This window comes from Gossypium raimondii, chromosome 13, assembly GCF_025698545.1.
Source record: "Gossypium raimondii isolate GPD5lz chromosome 13, ASM2569854v1, whole genome shotgun sequence".
NCBI classification, from domain to species: domain Eukaryota; kingdom Viridiplantae; phylum Streptophyta; class Magnoliopsida; order Malvales; family Malvaceae; genus Gossypium; species Gossypium raimondii.
In genome coordinates, this window is record NC_068577.1 from 2,726,365 (window position 1) to 2,744,092 (window position 17,728).

Below are 17,728 nucleotides of genomic sequence, written 5' to 3' on the forward strand. Positions count from 1 at the left end.
TAATTTAGTTTCAAAAAAAATTCTTTTTATATCATCTTCAACTGAATTAGTGTAACTTACAATAACTTACTATTACCCACACCAGCAATCCTCTAAAAATTGAATCATCTTATACATTTATGGAGCTTGTTTTAGGGTCCAATTGCAGAACTATGGTGCATCCTTGCTATTTTGTGGTCAATTAGTTGAAAATTATTTGAGAAAATTCTGGTGGATTTTCCATGAAAAAAAAATACCAAACATAATATAGCATACTTTTAATATTGTAGAACAGGCATTGTTTGAAATTGGAGCTTGGAAGGGCTTCTAGAAGATACATATCTATATCTATATATATATATAAAAGATGTTTGGTATTTGAACTATAGTTTATTTTTTAATTAAATTTAAGCCTAAATTTAGTTCTAGTAATTTGATGTGACATACTTACGTTTTTGAAAAACCTTAAAAAAGTTGTTTTTTTATTCTTCAAGTCATTTGCTTGTTGTCGTTTGTTTTGTTTAACGACGGTGTCAGCCTGTAAATTGGTTATCGCCCGCCTTTTTCATGTCTTCTCAATCATTTCTTTCTTTTCTTTTTCTTATTTACTACACATGTTTTCTCTCTTTTCAATTTGCAGATCTACTTTGTGGGTATATTTGTTATCTTTACAAGTTGTGATGGACAGATAACGGTGTCTGTCGTTCGCTAAAACTCCACCAGTCACAAGTAATTTTTCTTGGAAAGTGGGTGGCTCTTCGTCAACTTCTTAATTTGTTTATGTTTTGAGAGTATTTCAGAATAATAAGTGATTTCATGAGTCGATTTGGACCCGTGTTGTCTTACGTTTAATACGATTTTTGATTATTTTTCCATTGTTTAATAAGTCTTCAGTTTAGAAGTTTTTGACTTTATTGTAGCACGTTTTTTAGTCTTACTTATTAGTTTTACAAGTGATTTTAGGGATGATTTTATTGTCATCCTCTCTAGTTTGGTGAATGCTCGATTCTTTTGTTGATTTTTGCTCGCCGCTTTAGACCATCCGGATCTGATTTCCTCATAGTATTAAGTGCTTGCAATCAATCTAGATATGTCGTGCTTGAGTTGTGACAAAGCCAATTGTCAACGTGTCATAATGAACTATTGATGTAGCTTATCCTTCACCATCTACAACGAGTGTTTATTATTTTTTTCCTTTAATTATATAACTTCATTCATTCAAGGAATTAATGAATTTACCTATAAAAATATATATATTTGACATGCCTAATCACTCTATATTATGTTACTAGCCTATTGTTGATCAGTTTTTGAAGTCATGTTAAGACCACGTCACCCAACTAAAGATAATTTATTAAACAATAAAATTATTTTTTAAATATATACAAACTATCTAACACATTTAAATATAATTAATATATATTTAATAAAAATGTAAACATTGCAACCAAACCTCGAGGTTAAACAGATCCATTCCAGGCCTAAAATTGTTTAAATAATTTGGATAATTATGAATTAACGAAAAAATTAAGGGGGTAAAAGCATAAATAAAGGAAAGTATTATAGAGTCCCTAAACTAAAGCATTAGTTTTTCTTTTTTTCCATTAACTAAAGCACTAGTTAGAAGAAAAGACAAAAGGTTGCGTGACATGGGCACCAACTGGCTCGCCTTTCACATTTTATTTTACTTATTTTTTTATATTACTTAATATAATACAAATAAAATAAAATACAATTTAAAATAGGTGAGTTTCATATAATTTAAATTTTCAACATAGTCCCTCACAAGAATTTTTTCACTTAGTCAATATCTTGTGGTAGAAAAATTAAATATATAAAATAAAAAATAAAATTGGGAAGAATTTTTAAATTAGATTCAACTTGATTCGGTTTAGAAAAAATATGATTATTAGATATAAGATAGCTTTAGATAAAAAAATACTCTGCAAGTTTTTACGGATTTAATGATCTCGAATTTGAAAATAGATATTTTTTCAAAAACAAAGGATTAGTAAAGGACTAAATTTATCAAAAATACATTGTATAGGGACTTTTATAAAATTTAACCTAAAAAAGTAAATATAGGTAAACAAGGCTCTAAAGCAAATGATAATTTTGTGTAGGGGTGAAAATATCTGATAGGTCCTTTTATAGGAATTAAAATTATTAATTGGATTAATTTAGTCACTATATTATAAAAATTAAATAAGATTAAATTTTAATAGAGTTAATATTTTTTTGTTAAAATTTATCATTTACTATGTAGTACAGTTAATATTTTTGAAACTTTTATAATTTTATAAATGAAATATTTTGTTCGGAGTTAAAATTACAGTTGAAAAATTGTTTTTGGGTATTTTTTAACAATAAATATTAATTCTATTGAAAATTGACTTAAATTAATTTTTTAATATATAAAATTAAATTAATCTATTTAATAAAAAATTAATTTTATCTGTATACTATAATAAAACTACCTGACAAGTATTTTCACTTTTACGTACATCTTAATCCGTAATAACGATTATAATTTGAATATGTACGTGCAAAGATATCAACAAAAGATACATATCCCAAGAGAGAGAAATCTAACTACTAACCATTTAATTAAGATAATATCTGACAAAGAAGTCGGTATGCGGGTGTTTGCAAGTAATAATAAATTAATTTTAATTGATAAATGGGAATATTTTATCATTTTGGTTGAAAAAAAATCACATTATTTTGAAAAATAGAAGATTAGTGAATGGACTAAGTTCGCCAAAAATAGTGAGTGTAGGGATCTTTTGTAAAATTTAACCTGAAAAGTAAATATACAAAATAAAGAAGAAGAAAAAATGAAAGAATAGAAAATGGGTGTTTAATGATGGAAAGGATAGATATTGCAGCAGCTAAAGAACAGAAGCCGGAGAGCTTCCATGGTGAAAGATGAGAGAGACAGCAGAGGGGATTGAAAGAGATGGCCATGAAAGCAAAAAAAAAGGGGGGTTTAAGGGAGGTTTTTTTTTTGTTTTTAGGTCCACCAACTGGTAGTTAAGAGATAGAACTCCTTAACCAAACATATCTTCAACAACACCCAAAGAAGATGAAGATGAAGAACAAAGAGTAAGAATTTCAAACAAAAAAAGAAGGAAACTGGGTTTTAAAGCAAGAGCCTTTGGAAACTAAAAAGTTATATTTTTCCTCCCTTGTTTTTTATTTCTCAAAAAAAGAGATAAACAGTTACAGGGTGAAAGGTATCATTCATGGTATATAGGACTATAGGGTTCCAAGTTTATGAGTGAAATCTCTCACGTGGGGTTTGAAATGGAAATGATGGATGGAGAATATATATGATTAGTAAAAGAAAAAGGATGAGCCAAAAAAAAGTGATGTAATCCATTCATTGCCATTTCCTTTACCTCTTTCTCTCCCCTCCCCCTCCCTTTAGTCTGAATTATTGCTATCGTTATCCTTTTACTTGGAGCAACACACAGCAAAGGTTTTTTTTTTTTTTTAGAATTTTCATGTGCAAAATTTTCGATGAAAAAGTGAAGTGTTGGGTTGTTCTGTGTTCTTGGGATCACAAAGTGTTTGGTTTTTTTTAAGGATTTTGCTCAGCAGATTGGGTGGTGTCTTTGAGAAATCCTGTTCCCTATAACTTCAGCAACTGTTACTGGTTTCCAGGTATTTTTCGCCCTATGTTCCTCTCTTCACTATCTTTCCCTTTTGTGAAGCTTTTTTTTTTGTTGGGATTTACAGGTTTTGGGGTTTATCTCAGTTCTTTGTTGTCTTCTTTGTTTCTCAGTTCATCTTCTTTGTTTCTCGTATCCTGTTTTGTCATGTTTCCCCTGGTTTGAGTTTTGTTTTTATGTTCATGGATTCCTGTTTTTAGTTCTTGTGTATTTTTCATATATTCTTCTTTATACTTTTGTTTAAACTTCAAAGTTTTCAGTGTTGTTTATGATAGAAGTCATTTCATTTGCCTATTTCAGTTCGATTTCATGACTATGTAATTTGACTTGAACCGGAGCGAGGAACGTTTCGAGATTGAGAGAAATATGGCTAGTTATTACACGGGTTCTGATAATCAAAGAGATACTGCTCCGATGATCTATTTAAGGGAATCGATGCCTGGTTCGTTTCTAGAGGGACCGGTTCTTCCTGGTAATACGATGTTGTATATGAGTTCCGGGTCATACTCAGATGCATTTGCTGGGAATTCTCAGCAGCAAAACAACTGTGTTGAGATTCCGACCGTGGAAGCTGCAACTTCGCAGCAGCAACAAATCTTGTCGAACATGGGTGGCTTGAGAGAGCAGGATTTCAGTGGTTGGAGGGATGGTAGAAATGAAATGCTAGCTATGCATCTAATGGGCCGTACTTCTGCCATCAGTCATGATGGCCAAAACTTGCAAGGTCAAGGATTATCTTTAAGCCTTGGTACCCAAATCCCTTATCGAAACCCCGGTTCGGGTTTTTCTAGTGTTAATCAAGAGTCAAACAAAGGGGAATTATCTGCATTTGGAATGTCAAGTATGGTAAGAACTATTCCTAATTCCAAGTATCTCAAGGCAGCACAACAACTGCTTGATGAAGTTGTTAATGTTCAAAAGGCTCTAAAGCAGCCCGATGGAGGGAAAAACCGGAACTCGCTAGAAAATCGGGTGAAGAGTTCCAAGGAAGATGATGGGGGTTCAAAGAATGTGCCTGCAAACCAGCAAGAATCCTCCATCAACTCTCCAAAAGAGCTTTCACATGCTGAAAGGCAAGAATTACAAAGCAAGTTAACAAAGCTGTTGTCGATGTTGGATGAGGTAAGATTCAAATAACTGTAATCACATTTTCCCGTAAGCTTTCTGGAGAAACTCTTGCAGCTGGAGTCCTAGTCGAATCTTTTTCTTTTTCGTTATGGTTTCGGACAGAAGCTTCGTATGAGTTGTTTGATTTGTTTGTGTTACTTAGTTCTTTTTCCGGACAGAAGCTTTGTGTTGGGCCTATTCTCTTGGTTTTGTGTTTACTGTTTTATTGTGTTTGTTTTTTCTGATTGTGTTTAATGTTGAATGGTTATTATTTCAGGTTGATCGAAGGTATAAACAGTATTATCATCAGATGCAGATTGTGGTATCCTCGTTTGATGCGATAGCAGGGTGTGGAGCTTCTAAGCCTTACACTGCACTTGCACTACAGACTATATCTCGCCACTTCCGGTGTTTGCGAGATGCCATTAATGGTCAAGTTCAGGCAACACGTACAAGTCTAGGGGAACTGGATGCTTCGGAAAACAGTAAAGAATTAAGAATTACTCGACTGCGTTATGTGGATCAGCAGCTAAGGCAACAGAGAGCTCTTCAGCAGTTTGGTATGATGCAACAACATGCATGGAGGCCTCAGAGAGGGCTGCCCGAAAGCTCTGTTTCAATACTTCGTGCTTGGCTATTTGAGCATTTTCTTCATCCGTAAGTTCAACAAAACACTTTCCTCATTGATTTCTCAACGTTGTACTTACTGCTATCTCGATTGTCCTCCAGCTACCCGAAGGATTCTGATAAGATCATGCTAGCAAGACAGACAGGCTTAACTAGAAGTCAGGTAATTAAAGCAGACGCAATTAGCAGTGCTTTCTAGATTTCGATTATAACAAATTGTTTGGTGCGAGGAGTGTTCATTCGAAACTATCTGCTATATGATGGCATCATTTCCATAGATTTCATCACTGATGCTTTGATGATATATTTTCCATATGACCAGGTTTCGAATTGGTTTATAAATGCTCGGGTGCGTCTTTGGAAGCCCATGGTGGAAGAGATGTACAAGGAAGAATTTGCTGATGCAGAAATGGACTCTAATTCTTCATCTGATAATGCAGTCAAAGCAGCAACAAAAGGCGATACAATGACCTCTGAGGACAGAGGTGAAGATTTGCAACAAAGTGGGAGTTCATCAGTGACAGAGAGATGTAGCAACGGACAGTTGATGGATTCCAAATCCGAGAATGTTCACAATGCAGATATCTCAGGGTCAACTATTGGAGCCGGATTCCTGAATGCCTCGTGTGGAGAAGCCGAAACCGAATACATGTTACAGACTCTAAGGGAGGAGCAGAGGCTTACTATGGATGACTCTAATATCTTCCCTGACACAAGTGTTCATCTGGATGGTGGTAGTCACCGGTTTATGGCTGCTTCCGGTTACAATGTGTCGGAATTGGGGAGGTTTGGAAGCGGTGTATCTCTCACTTTAGGATTGCAGCATTACGAGGATGGTAGCATATCTATGTCGGGTGGAAGCCATCATCAAAATTTTGTTGCAATGAGAGGGGATGATATGTACAATCATATACCAACTGAAACCGGGGATTTCGAATGCATGAATCCTAGTAACCGGCAGCACAGGTTGAGTTCCTCTCAGTTGTTGCATGATTTTGTAGCATGATACGTGCTTGAACATGAAGCACAAGAGCCAGACATTCTCACCTCCCTCTCCAACATGGAAAACTATAAACACACAGTTGTAATATATGAAGAAATTGATTGGCCATTCTGCATGTTTGTAAAAATTACATATAATTTTTCTTCATATGGTGAAAGAGAAAATATGTACAATTAGTATAGCTTTAAGAAAAAAAAAAAGAAATAAAAGGTAGAAATTGGAAACAATGATTTTCAGTTTGCAGTCTGCTTGCTTGTGGTCCACCACATATAGTATAATGACATGTGACAATGTTACATTTTGACATGTGACAAAAAAATAAAAAATATCACGTATCAAAATGTGAGATTGTCACGTGTTATTATGTTAATAGTTATTAGTTTCATATTAACGTATTTTAATTATCAATTAAGTCAAAAAAAATTTAACTTAAAATGCTAAGTTTAGATATTTCTATATATATTAAGCCTTAATTCCACTGCACATGACAAAAGCCCAAAGTTACCAAGAAAACCATGGTTTTAAATTTCAAAATTTCAACAAGGTTTGAAATTTTGATTTTGGGTTTTAAAATGTTATAAATTAAGTAATAAAATACTTAAAATGTAACATTTATTAAATTTTTATTTAATAGTAAATATGAATTTCTTAAAATATATTTGAATATTATAAATTTATGTTTTTTATATATTTTAAATGTATATTATATTTAAGGTTTAACTCACAAATTGATACTTAAATTATACTTTTTTCTCATCTTGGTATTTAAACTTTTTTGGTGACAAATGATACTTAAATTACATTTTTCCCAAGTTAATACCTTCGTTAGTCAAACCATTAAATCCATTTTTTTATAAAAAGCTTAACCCATTAAATCTATTTTATATGTCATATCACAACAAAATACAAAATATTATAATGTCAAATTAAAATAACTTTATAGCTATAAAATTTAAACATAAACACTTTTTAACCCCATCTCTTATGACATAATTTCATCTCAAATTTTACAATAATATGAAATTACCATAGACAGAGTGAATATCCCAAAGTTCATGACAAGTAAGTATTTTTACTCACATTCCACAATAATCATATATCTTAATCAAAATCAAAATTAAACCAATAAATTTGTTCTAGTGAGAATTTAGCAGATCTTTTTACTAAGGTATTGCCAACTTCAACATTTGAAAGACTACTACACAAGATTGAAATGCGTCGACTCAAATATATAATATAATGTTGCCATAAGGGGAGTCTAAAAACAAGTTGTACTCTTTTCCTTTAACCAAGAATTTATCCTATTAGGTTTTCTTGGTAAAGATTTTTAACGAGGTAGTTTATAATAAAAGATTGTGTACTCTTTTTCCTTCATTAGGTTTTTTATTCTACAGGATTTTTTCTAATAAGGTTTTAACGAGACACATTATCTACCAATGGACATACAAGGGGAAGTGTTATGAATATCTTATTAGGTGGATGTCCATCATGATAGTTATTAGAATTAGATCTATATGTTTTTTATACTTCTTATGCTTATAAATAGAGACTCGATGAAATATTGTAATCATCCATTTAATTAATAAAAGTACATCCTCTATTGCTTTCATATTTTATTTGTTCTTTATTCTCCCCATCCCTCTTTATTTTATAACAAAATTTATGTTTTTATATTTTTTAAATGTATATAATATTTAAGGTTTAACTCACAAATTAATACTTAAACTATACAAAGTTGATACCTCCGTTAGTCAAACCATTAAATCTATTTTTTTATAAAAAGCTTAACCCATTATTTGGTGCCGTCATGTTAAGCAAGCAGGCGGTGAAATTCGAAAACAAAATTAATTATTAGCGCTTCGATCTTGGGTGGATAAATTTCGAACATTGCTAGCATTGCTAGACATTATAAAAGAATAAGAAAAAAAATAGGGGGAAAAAAAGAGAAAGAACAATTTATTATTGTTTGAAATTTGTTGACGGATATAACATTTTAATATAAAATGAGTAACAGAAAAATAATTTTAGTGCCACTTGTTATAAAAAAAGTTCAAATATCAACTTAGGAAAAAAAAAGTACTGTTTAGATACTAATTTGTGTGCTAAGCCTTTTTTAAATAAACTTAATGGTTTGATTAACATAATGAGAAAATTACATAATTTACGTATCAATTTGCGGATTAAACACAATTAAGTAGTCTATAATATATACTTTTCATTGTTAGCATTTATATAATGATAAAATTTGTCTAATTCTTCATAAATAACCGATCATGAGTTAAGGCCTAATGAAGTCATCCAACACTCAAAGCTAGAACTATTTAATTGGACAAGTTGAAGAATTTAAATTGAAACAGTTGACTTTTTATGATTAAATTGAATTGTCAATATGGTTTCTATGGATTTAGGCTTGACTTGATCCGTATGAATTTTTGTTAGAGGCTTTTGGCTTTTATGAGGGAGTCGAGTTGGACAGATTTGGATTGGAAATGGTGAAATCAGATTTTATACATCTACTAAAAACACAAACAGGATTCGCCCTTGATTTGATTGTATCAGTTCATCAACATAGCAGATAACATCAAACAAAAACTGGAAATTTCATTCATTAATTCCATATCTTTAACATTAGAGCTTCTACAGGGAAATTCTTTCATCTGCTTCAAATTCTAACTAACTTTTTCATATGGCCTATATCTGAAATGCTGAGGGTTCTTAAAAGAGAAAACTGCTAGTAAAGAGCTTTCAGTTTGACCCAACCTAACAACAAAAAAGTTTCATGTAGTATATGGTAAGCGTCTACTAGATGATTCCTGTACTCCAAGCGAAAAGTCACCAAGAACTGTCAAAAAAGGTCATTTCTATAGCATCAAATTGGTTAAATGTCGCTTTCAAGGGAACTGCCTATAATGACACAAAAAAGTGAGAAATTACTTGTGTCTATGGTAGAGCTCTATGCCATTATCCCCAGCATCTACCTGAAAATATGGAAAATGGAAGTTGGAATGCAAGAAGCAAGAAAATATATGAGAATTGAGTTGGATAAAAGAACTAACCTTCTGTACAAAAGCCTGATATCTTCCCTTAACAAGTGACTTTCCAGAAAGAGATCATTGCACTCATTCACATTAACAGTTTCCATGTCAAAATCTCGGTTACCGCAATACTTGTTCCACTCAAACCACATCTTTGCAATTAATTCCTTCTTGAAACAAGTAGAATGGTCTTCCTCTTCAGGAGAATCACCTGCAATCAATCTGTATACATATACTTTCTTCTTTTGGCCAGGGCGAAATGCACGGCCAATGGCTTGGCGGGTCACAGATGGATTAAGATGAACATCCAAGATTATAATTCGGGATGCCCCCACCAAAGAAATTCCCTCTCCACAAGCCTTAATAGAACCGAAGAAAACTCTAGCATCAGGAGAGTTGTTGAAGTGATCCATAGACCACTCCCGATGATCAGTACTTGACTCACCCGTGATTGAAAAAATCTCAGTTCCTGGTTGCCAACCCTTCAATTTCACAGCTAATCTCTCCAAAAATTTCAAGGGGATGAGATATTGACTAAAAACAAGGAGCTTCTCACCGGCTGACTCACATAAATTTAACAAATTAAGAAAGAATTTTGCTTTGGCTCCTTCTCTGATATCTAGTTTGTCTAACAAGTCATCGATCTTGGCATCTATCTTATCATCAGTCGTGTCAGACTTCTCAGAGAAAGAAGCTAGTTTTGGATGTAAATAAACAGCACTACCAACAGATGAAACCTTGAACTTCCTTTGATACCTTTTTAACTTCTGAACTTCATCCATCTGTCTGGGACTAAGACCAAGTACAACAGTGAAATCAACAAGTCCAGGAAGCTCATCCAGAAAATCTCCTTTGTAGTAATGAAGAACTCTGCTGGTCATCTCACGTAGATCATGTATGACTGAGACTTTCCTCTCAAAGTTTTCATCCTTCTGCAATGTGTGCTCCACCAAATCATAGAAAGCTGCCTCTGCTCCACCTTTGAACTGCTTTCTCACTCCAGATATATGCACCTTACTCATTACCCGCTTAATTATTGATTTCGATGTGTCTGACCTAAGGAACTTTGGTCGAACAAGGTTCAATATGTTAAATACCTCCTTGACATGATTTTGATAGAGAGTTCCTGAAAGTACAACTTTCCGAGTTGTTTGAACTTTTGCAAGGGATTGTAACACATCGGTGTTTTCATTTCTTGGTGTGTGCCCTTCATCCAAAATTAGAATTGAAGGTGCTTTGAGCAGTATCTCTTGGCAAGTAATAGAAGTCTTTCCGTTTCCACTGTCACAAATTATGGTAGAGAACTGCTTGTACCCCAGAAAAAGGATACTCTTTCTCTCAACCCACTGCTTCAACACGTCCAACTGCTGAGATCTATTATCAGCTTTCACAGTATAAAAATCGAGTAGTTGAATATCCTCTACTTGCCATGTCTGGAACTCCTTTTTCCATGTAGCCAAGATACCTTTTGGAAGAACGACTAGCGGTTTAGCATGTGGATATTTGGCTAGGAAACTTTGCATGAAGCTGATTATCATAAACGTCTTTCCTGATCCAGGTGCATGAGCCAAGATGCAGCCGCCAGGGTTATCTGTTACCAAATTGTTCAGTAGAAAATTAAAACCCTCTAATTGGTGAGGTTTCATTTGCTTCATATGCCTTGGATGAGCAGCTATGTCCGTTACTGTTAAATGATCTTCAGACAACTTAAATCCAACAGTCTCAGACGACTCTATGCCATTCCGTGGCTCTACTGCATATGTGCGTGTACTTTTTTTTACCTGGATGCATAAAAGGAAAAAAAAAAAGAAGCAGAAATGAAATTTTCGGCCAGGAACTGAGCTGATAAGACCTATTAAAACTATAGAAACAGAGAACATAAGCACAATTCTGGAGGTAAAAAAAGTATGCACGTTTTTATTTAATGCATATAATAGCAACAGTGCCATTAGCAACAATCGATCCAAATCTGGAAATGCGTATGTTTTCATAAAATGAAATTAAAGGCAACGCAAGGCACCTCAACATGTATAACTAAAACCAAAACATCAAAGTTCGACCTCATTTTACACCAGCAACTAATAGCCACAAGTTGACCTCAAATTAGCAGGGCTACCAAGTGTAACATGGATAAAGATCCATGCTATAGACAGATCTTCAGACTAAAATACATGATCTCAGCCAAAGTACTCCCAGTTGTAAGCAGATCAGGAGATATTAGAGAAAACTAAGCCAAGTTTCCCAGATTGTTGGCTAGTCTAAAACAACAACAAAGCTCACATCTCCAAAACCAATAAAATGTTACTAAAAAGAGAGAAACAGAACAAATATGACATGCTATATTCAATTCAAGCATCATATACCAATGCTCAACTTTGAGTAACCATTTCACTTCAAGTTAAGTTCAATAAAACCTAAATCATGTTAAGGGTGAAACTAAGCCAAGTCTTTCACTGAATAACTTATGAAAGAAATTGCTAAAAGAGAAACATATGCAGAACTAAACCGACACATCCAGGATAACAAATAGGTGGTGCTAGCTCCTTTTAATTTTGGCATGACTAGATCAAAATCCCTTTCATTACCAAGGCTCCATTATTTGCTTTTTACCGTCATCAATCTCAAAAAGCTAGCATCAGATCATAGGTATTGAAGAAATAATTTGTAACATGAAGCTGCCTGTCATACTGCTCCATAGCATAACATTTAGATGGATGATCATAAACTGATTTACCTTGTTATACTGGATCTCAATTATAGTCTCAATTCCTCTCTCAATAACACCACATATGCGACACACATAACCAAGATCATCCTTCAAGACAAAAGAATGGTCACAGTCCTCATCTTCTGACATGTTTTCACCTGGAAGTTCCTCAAGACCATCCTACCAAAAGTATCACAAGTCATAATGAAGATAGGATATTATTGCCATGGGATAATTAATTGCCAGACGTTCAAAAATTGTAATATTATAATGATTCCTACATGTAAAACAAGAGTTTTGTTATTCTACATTAAGGCGAGAACATAAAGCAGATGCAGAAAATGTGACCTAAATAAATGAAAGAACGCTTGGAGGAGTTGCTTCTTACTGACTGAACATATACACATGGGTAACTAAAATGAAAAAAGGAAATTTTTTTAAAGAATAAAAAAAATCTTTCATGATCAAGTTAGCTAGTAAGTAAATATCAAATGCAAAAGAAGTTAGATAAGGTACTAATTCGATCTAGCAAAATTATCTTTTACTATTATGTGTTCACTGTAATTCTTTTCCACTCATCTCTGAACCTAAATGCAAAGCACAATTGGAATGACGAACAGATAAAAAACACAAAAACCAAGACCTTCAAGAAAATAAAAGGTAACTACATAACGTTCGACAACACCTAGATATAATCTAGTTGTAAAAAGAGGCACACTGTCACTTTTTCAAAAGCAAATAAATAATTAGTAATAATAGAAAAAATATAACAGATATTCACCAATTACTTTTCATGAGTCAGAAATACCTTGGAAAACTCTAATGCCATTGACATCTCCTGCCAAATATCTCCCAAACCATCATCTACGTTCTCAGTTAGAGTATCTACATCTTCTTCGACTCCAACATAAACACCTTCATCCTTGAGATCAGTTTCACTGGTTAGACTAACATTTTCTTTCAGGTCAGTTTTTTTACTCTTGGACTCCCCAACCTGAAATACATCAACCGCACCAATCAAATTAAGATTGGTTAAAAGTAGAATACTAGACATGAAACATACATTTTAGAGGTTGAACCTTGAAGACTATATTCATTGTACTTGAAATACACTCAAGTAAGAGTAAGTCATAAGTATTAGCTCACACACCTACAATCAACCATTAACAATAATATGGCAGTAACATTGAACATGTCTCTAGCATTTGAGGTCCTATAACTGGGTCATCCTGTTTGACCCTTTTAACATTAAGAACAAGCGATGAAGAAACATTAATTTCTGCTTTATCACAAACCATGCCGTTTTGATGAGGGGCGGAGAAAAGCCTTAATTTTTTTTCAGAAATGGAAAGCTAAAGATGATCTAATCTTTTATTCGTGGGCACTGGTGTAAGACCCCTTGGATGTGCTAAAAGGCTAATCCTTAAAATTTAAAAAGGCCTGGAGATAAACTACAGATAACTAAAAGCTACTGTAAACATTTAAATGCTGCATTTCCCCTCTTTGTTGTGGGTGAATGGGGGTAAATTAAATCATACATGAAAGAACTAATACATCAAAGCTTATAGCTTTGAACCATGAAACATGCAAAGAAATATAAAAAGCATATTATTATTTTTAATTCAAAATCATTTTATATAACTAGTATGTAGATTCAATGTTCATAGTTCATTATTTGTACAAAAGAAAAGTTCATAGTTCATTATCCTTGATTTGACTTTTATATCCCTATCTCCATCCTCAAACACACGACTCAAACTATAAATACAAGCACAAGAAAATACCATTTTTTCCTTTGGGAGTAATTTCTCAGATGGCTTCCTTGATATAGTTTCCTGAAAAGGATGCTCGTAGTTTATTATCCTTGATTTGACTTTTATATTCCTATCTCCATCCTCAAACACACAACTCAAAATATAAATATATGCACAAGAACATACCATTTTCTCCTTGGGGAGTAATTTCTCATATGGCTTCTTCCTCGATACAGTTTCCTGAAAGGGTGTTTCTAGTTCATCACCCTTGATTTGACCTTATGTTCATATCTCAATCCTAAAACACACAACTCAAAATATAAATACAAGCACAAGAACATACCATTTTCTCCTTGTAGAGTAATTTCCCAGATGGCTTCTTCCTCGATACAGTTTCCTGAAAAGGGTGTTCCTAGTTCATTATCCTTGATTTGACTTTTATGTTCCTATCTCCATCCTCTAACGCACAACTCAAAGTATAAATAAATGCACAAGAACATACCATTTTCTCCTTGTGGAGTAATTTCTCAGATGGCTTCCTCGATTCAATTTCCTGAAAAAGGTGTTCGTAGTTCGTTATCCTTGATTTGACATTTATATTCCTATCTCTATCCTCAAACACACAACTCAAGATATAAATATGTACACAAGAACATACCATTTTCTCCTTGAAGAGTAATTCCTCAGATGGCTTCGATACAATTTCCTGAAAAGGGTGCATGTAGTTATATCCTATCTCCATCCTCAAACACACAACTCAAAATATAAATGCCTGCACAAGAACATACCGTTTTCTCCTTGGAGAGTAACTTCTCAGATGGCTTGTTCAATACAATTTCCTGAAAAAGATGCAGAGGCCTTGGATTTTTGTTGACTTCATCATCTGAATCCAGAACCAGTACAGGCAACATGGCCGTTTTGATACCATTTCCGACTGACTCATCCTCCAAGTTGATGAAGTTCCTTGACAAATGAGGAAGTAGCCTACTCGGCACGTTTGAAGTCTCTTTCCTCGGGCTTCTTTTTATCACATCTGGTAACACACTCGAAAGACAAGGTTGCGAAGCAAGTATCTTGCTCATCATATCCGCATTCCTAGAAAAAAGGGCTTCTATATCTTTTGTGACACTTCCATATTTACCGCCAGTGTTAAGGGACTCAAGCATATTAGTATATGCAAATGGGTCGGCATAATCAATAACATTTGGAGAGACCTTATGTTTTTTCTTTTCAGTTCCATCCAAAGGATTTCCAGTTGCAGACACGCTATCATATTCTTTTGAATCAGTTGACATTTTCTTCCTTTTACAAGTCATAGAATTAAACTCTGTAAACAACCACAAAGAAAAAAAAAGACAATCAAAAGACTACTTTTTTGGGGGGAGGGGGGTAGAAAAACAGTAGCAAAAGTCAAACAAACCAAAAATATTAGGTTAAAAGTAGTTTTTTTCTTTTTTTCTGAATTTATATTTTAGTAGTTTACGATTGGAATACAAGTCACTAGTCGTTTCGGCTTTCCAGGTAAAGAAGTAAACTGAACAATAATAGTCTCCAAGTTAACGGTATGCGAAAAGCGAAAACACAAGCATTGTTGATGTGCCTCGGCTGTGGTGAGTTACGGGTTCACACAGGGGTAATAAAAAGTCTGATATTATCTCTTATCGAGGTTTGATAGGGTTTTGTAACACCTCGAAATGCTTGAATGAAAGAATCATGTAAAATTTTCACCAAAAAAAAAATCCTGTAAAATTAAAGAGTTAATACACAATTACACTCGAGTCACTAGGTATAACATTAACTATAATCTATGAGTTATTTTAAGCACTCGAAATCATTTTAATTCGATAAAATAATTAAGCTATAAAATCGAAAAGTAAAATCTCAATCAACATATTAATTTATAAACAGTGAAATCACATCAATATCAATCAACATGACCAAAGTAATTTTTAAAAGAAAACAAAACAAATACAGTAATTAAACATTTAAACATCCGTAATTCAATATGTAAAATACCGTTTGAGCTTCCACAATTTGTAGGCAAAAACGGCAAGGGAGGCTCCATTTGATCACTCAGCTGAAGTAAATGCCGCCGCTAACAATTAAAAGAAGAAGAAGAGCAAAATAACACTAGAATTAGAGTTAGGAGCCCTAAATTAAAGGGGGTGTGATGAGAGAGATTGAAATTGATTTGCTCTCACATTTTGCTGATCGAAACGAAGAAATAAGTGAAAGGAAAAAAAAATAACGCTCGGACGGAGAAAAATATTGTACTGTATAATACAGGTGGCGAGAGAGGATTCGGCAATAGTTGCTGATCCGGACTATGTGACGTGGACCAATCATGAAGAAACACGTGGTGAGTCTATAACGGAAATGTACGGTAGACAGCGTACAAGAAAGGCTGCTTGGTGGAACGAACAAAATTTAATCCTCAGTATGATTAATAAATTGTTAAAATTAGTCTTACGGTAAAAAATATATATTATGGTGATAATTTAATATTTTTTTATAGAAAAAGTGGATTAATTTTTCAAACTAAAACTTTGCTTTATTAGTGATAATGTCACCTTTCGGGCTAGTTGTTGATCATGATTTTCTTAACATATTCTCTTATTTTTATTATGTCGGTAGTTTTGTGGTTTTATTTTGTATACATTTTTGTGAATTTTATTTTGACCATTACGTTTTCTTTGAAAGCATAAGTGATTTTATTTTTCTTAGTTATGTTCTAGTGTATATATATATATATGATATTTGCTAATATAAGAGTGTTATTAGATCTATTAAAATCGTTCTAGAAGGATCTTATATATGATATTTACCAATGTAAGAGTATTGTCAGATATATTAGAAACCATTCTAGAAGGGTCTTATTATAATAGATCATCATGATGGTGATAGATTCGTGATGATGAGAAGAATGGTAGGCCTTCCGAGACTTAACCTTTTCTGCATCACTAATGCAGTGAGTCTTTTTTTTTTTTATCGGTGTTCATTATCTAGTTGATTTGATAATGGCGAGGTTAGGATGCAAATTTCAACGATTTGATCAAGTTGATAAATATCTGGTTTGTTTTTGAATTATTTCAGTGTTGTAATTATTGACAATTTGTCCTCTTCTTTTTTTTAGATTACTTTAGAGACATGACATTTGGGTTTTTTTTACATTACTAGTATTAAATAAATAAATAAATATCATAATAGGATAAGGGAATTAATATTTACGAGAATAGACAAATGAAATAATGAAATATCGGTGCCACTTGACCAATCGGTGGCACTAGACTAAACTGTGATGATCTAAAAACTCCAAGAACCTTATATGAAAATTTCCATTTAATTGGCAGCTGCAAAAACACTTCAAGGGTGCCACCTGACATAATCGCCGCACCAAACTTTAAAAGGGTAAATTGCATCCTAAACCCCCTTATTTATTATTAAGTTTTATTATCTTTTAACACCAAAAATAGATTGGTCTCTTATCAATTAGTCTAAAAAGTTTTTCTACCAAAAAGTATTTTTGCAAGTAAGCTCATTCCAATTCGAAATAAAATTTATTTATTTTTCAAAAAATATTTTTTTTGTTCACATTATGTTTGACATATTAGTTAACGATATTTATAGTAGTTTCTTTTTCTTATTATATTTGAAAACTATAAATTTAACTAATAATTATAATTTATATATAATAAGATTTTTCTAAAGCTTTTATAATTATAATTTTATACCGTAAATCAAATTGATAATAAAAATATAAATATTTAAAAATACTTTTTGGTAGAAAAACTTTTTAGATTAATTGATAGGAGGCCAATCTATTTTTGGTGTTAAAGGAGAAA

The 17,728-nt window shown here is 33.0% G+C and overlaps 2 protein-coding genes across 5 annotated transcripts; one reads left to right on the forward strand and one right to left on the reverse strand.

Moving 5' to 3' along the window:
• Positions 1–2,833: 2,833 nt before the first annotated feature.
• On the forward strand, positions 2,834–6,617 carry LOC105782671 (BEL1-like homeodomain protein 6). Its single transcript, XM_012607567.2, has 5 exons — positions 2,834–3,645; positions 3,954–4,775; positions 5,038–5,417; positions 5,490–5,550; positions 5,710–6,617. Exons 2-5 carry the CDS (start codon positions 4,020–4,022, stop codon positions 6,391–6,393), a joined length of 1,881 nt encoding a protein of 626 aa, XP_012463021.1. The 5' UTR covers positions 2,834–3,645; positions 3,954–4,019; the 3' UTR covers positions 6,394–6,617.
• A 2,349-nt stretch (positions 6,618–8,966) lies between these two features.
• On the reverse strand, positions 8,967–16,103 carry LOC105782668 (protein CHROMATIN REMODELING 35). Of its 4 annotated transcripts, none has more exons than XM_052626597.1 (12): positions 15,903–16,103; positions 14,675–15,213; positions 14,545–14,592; positions 14,389–14,439; positions 14,230–14,283; positions 14,073–14,126; positions 13,917–13,967; positions 12,941–13,126; positions 12,160–12,312; positions 9,447–11,206; positions 9,325–9,368; positions 8,967–9,232 (listed from the first exon to the last, which is right to left on the reverse strand). In XM_052626597.1, exons 1-11 carry the CDS (start codon positions 15,949–15,951, stop codon positions 9,365–9,367), a joined length of 2,949 nt encoding a protein of 982 aa, XP_052482557.1. In that variant the 5' UTR covers positions 15,952–16,103; the 3' UTR covers positions 8,967–9,232; positions 9,325–9,364. The 4 variants fall into 4 exon arrangements, with proteins under 4 accessions (XP_052482557.1, XP_052482558.1, XP_012463011.1 ...); XM_052626598.1 differs by having other exon boundaries at positions 8,967–9,251; XM_012607557.2 differs by having other exon boundaries at positions 8,967–9,368.
• Between the last annotated feature and the right edge of the window lie 1,625 nt (positions 16,104–17,728).